Consider the following 3,455-nt stretch of genomic DNA (forward strand, 5'->3'; position numbering starts at 1 on the left):
CTATCAGTCAGCATCTGGTCTTAAACGTCTTCTGAGGGCTCATCAACGGAGTGACTGTGCTGTGTAATGGGGTGTAGTGTGTGTGTTGATGGGACGGGTACCATCTGTAAGATGGAGCAATTATCATCATATCATACCATGTCATATATATATATATATATATATATATATATATATATATATGTCATATTATGGTCTCATTTGTTGTAGTGATACTAATAACCAGCTGTTATTATATATGCATATACATACATACATGTATCTATGTGTGTGTGTGTGTGTGTGGTCAGACACTTGCTTCTCAACCACGTAGTTCCGGGTTCAGTCCCACGGTGTGTCACCTTGGACACATCTACTATCACCTAGTCAGTGGATTTCCTTGATGGTAACTGAAAGAAGCCCATCGTATCTCTCTCTCTCTCTCTTCCCCTCTTTTTCTCTCTTTCTCTCTCTCTCTCTTTCTCTCTCTCTCTCTCTCTCTCCATACATTATATATATATATTAGTACAATATCGTACATTTCCTTAGTGATTTCTTCATCTCAACTTTGCTAAACACGATGAAGACTATGCTTCGCTGAAGAGGTCAGAATATGCCCAAAGCCTTTCTGGAGTTGTCTGTTACACTTGCCGAAAATATTTTAAAATTCACAGTCATTCACCCTTATCATCTTTTTCTTTTGCTGCATAATTTTTTTTTTTTAATCAAATTATCATTTGCCTTATCTTATACGTATGTGTATTACTTTGATAATTTTATAATTTCTTTGATATATTATCAGAATGCAGATATCTTCGTTCACATCATATCGTGAAAGGAACCCAAGCTAAGAACTGTGAGTTCCCTCATATCGTATTTGTACTCATTAAAAAGAACGGGAAACGATTCGCGTGCGGTGGTTCTCTCATAGACTTTACGCATGTCCTTACAGCTGCGCACTGTGTGTAAGTATATAAAATATTGAGATACTTTTTTAAGGAAATGAAAATTAAAGGAACAAACGACCCCCACCCTTTTCTTTTTTTAACTGGACCTTTCATCCTCTCTAATCATGCATTTTAATCCAGTGAAGTCTTTACAAAAATTCGGCCTCGAAGCATTGATGGTCATTCATATCAGCTCTAGAGACATAATATCGCAGGTATGTAAATCCCACCTCTCACCTCTAAAAACAACACTCACTCTTCAGGACGTTAATATAATTTAGTTCTGATCTGTTGATAACTCTCTACAAAGCTCATGGCCTATTTAAGATATACATTATGTTATCGCTCCCATATATTAGACGATGTTTATTGCATTTGCTACGACACTTATCACTGCTCTCAGACACGTGGCGGTGCTTTTACTGTTACTACACTCATCATTACTCCCATACTTCAGACGGTGCTTCTGCAATCGCTACACTCGTCATTGCCCCTATATACTAAACAATGATTCTGCTATTGTTACACCCACCACTGATCCTATGCACGAGACGGTGCTTCTAATGTTGCTGCACTCATCATTGCCCCCATACACTAGTCGGTGCTTCTGCTTCTGCATCACTCATCACAGACCCCATACACTAGTCGGTGCTTCTAATGTTGCTAGCCATTGTAGATAAGTCTCATAGTGAGAAGCAGAAGGCCCCCAAAAACGATGAAAGGGCCCGTGATGATTGAAAGTGGACGGACAATTCAACTTGTATCATAAAATTAAGATGGTTTCCAACTTTTTTAACTTGTCTAGCATCATGGCTAATAAAGGAGAATTATAGAAACAGCAAATCCTTTTTTTTTTTGTGTTCATCATTAAACTTAAATCAGAATAACAGCACTTAAACTGAACCTGCATCTTAATAAATAGCAAATTCTTGCATCAGTCATCTCACATTAATCAATAGCAATCTTTGAGCCCATTATCACACTTTTATCAAAATAGCAACACCTGAGTTCATCGTCAGATTTTAAATGCTATAGCAACATTGAAACCAATCATCCCACTTTTATTCAATAACAACACCGAGGGCTATGATCTCATATTAATCCAATGGCATCGTCTGCCTAAAGTTGCTAGGCTTGTGCCAAAATTCTGGCAGAATCGTTAGGGCATCAGAAAATTGCTTTACGGTATTTGATATGGCTCTCTACGTTCTGTGTTCAAATCTCAGGATCGATAAAATTAAGCACTAATCAAATTCTGGGGTTGATGTAATGAACTAACTTCCTACCCTTCCTCCTCCTCCTCCTCTTTTTTCTCCTAAAATTACTGTCGTTGTTCCAAAATTGAAACCTTTATTTGGTACTGTAAGTTTCATCACAATGTCTAAGTCTTGGTCCCTAATGTGGTTGCATTGAAAACAAGGTTTATATCCACATAATTCTTCTTTCTTCCCCATGGCATTGGACAAGTTAAAAAGTCCAAAAACCAACTTTATTTTTATTAAACATTATATCTTGTCTTCACCTCTTCAAATTTCAAAACCGTCCGCCGCCCCTCCCCCTAATGAAAAATCACTAAGCTCGAATAATTATTTTTCCTCATCCAATTCGTTCAGCTTCTTTGACATGGCTTCCAATATAAAAATATGGAGGCCCTAAGTCTCAATACTAGACTTGTTCGCCCTACCTTCATTCAATTTTCTCCATAGGGACTCTAGTAAAGAAAACGTGTATGTTCTTTCCAGTACATCTAATCAGTATTTTTGCCCTCATACTCCGTTTCTTTGTTCACCACCTTCGTTTAAATTCTATGACAGGGGCTAAAATGTTAAAAAGAAAGGACCTTTCCAGCAATACTTGATACCTTCATGCTAGTCTTGTTTCTTCGCCATTTTCAATTTTCTGGACGGGTGCTCCAATATTGAAAGAGTTGAGACCTTCTCCAGGAATTCCAACCGATATTGCTGACCTCACATTAGTTTTCTTTGTTCCGCGGCTTTCAGTTTTCTCTACAGGCACTCCAATCCAGGAAACGTGGAGACCCTGTCCAGTAAACTGGCACTCCGTCGATTACAACGACGAGGGTTCGAGTTGATCCAATCAACAGAACAGCCTGCTCGTGAAATCAACGTGCAAGTAGCTGTGCACTCCACAGACATGTGTACCCTTAACGTAGTCCTCGGGGAGATTCAGCGTGACACATCATGTGATAAGGTTGGACCTTTTGACTTACAGGTACAACTCATTTTTGCCAGATGAGTGGACTGGAGCAATGTGAAATAAAGTGTCTTGCACAAGGACTTAATGCGCTACCGGGACTCGAACTCATTACTTTACAATCGTGAATCGAAAACCCTTATCACTAACCCACGCATTTCACTCTAACCCTAATCAATAGTGATGCCCTCGTAAGGCGGCGAGCTGGCGCAAACCCTAACCCTAGGGTTAGGTGGCGATAAGCTGGCGAACTGGCAGAGTCGTTACCGGGCCGGGCAAAATGCTTAGCAGCACTTCGTCCATCTTTACATTCTG

The 3,455-nt window shown here is 39.4% G+C and overlaps 1 protein-coding gene across 1 annotated transcript in view; it reads left to right on the top strand.

Annotated features, from left to right (window-relative positions):
- LOC106872870 (trypsin alpha-3) overlaps positions 1 to 3,455 on the top strand; it is a 23,319-nt gene that overhangs the window by 3,909 nt on the left and 15,955 nt on the right. The window contains exon 2 of the mRNA XM_052977235.1: positions 782 to 944. Within this exon, the coding sequence (XP_052833195.1) occupies positions 782 to 944 (163 nt within the window). The remainder of the gene's footprint in view (positions 1 to 781; positions 945 to 3,455) is intronic.

Source organism: Octopus bimaculoides, chromosome 27 (genome assembly GCF_001194135.2).
Source record: "Octopus bimaculoides isolate UCB-OBI-ISO-001 chromosome 27, ASM119413v2, whole genome shotgun sequence".
NCBI lineage: Eukaryota > Metazoa > Mollusca > Cephalopoda > Octopoda > Octopodidae > Octopus > Octopus bimaculoides.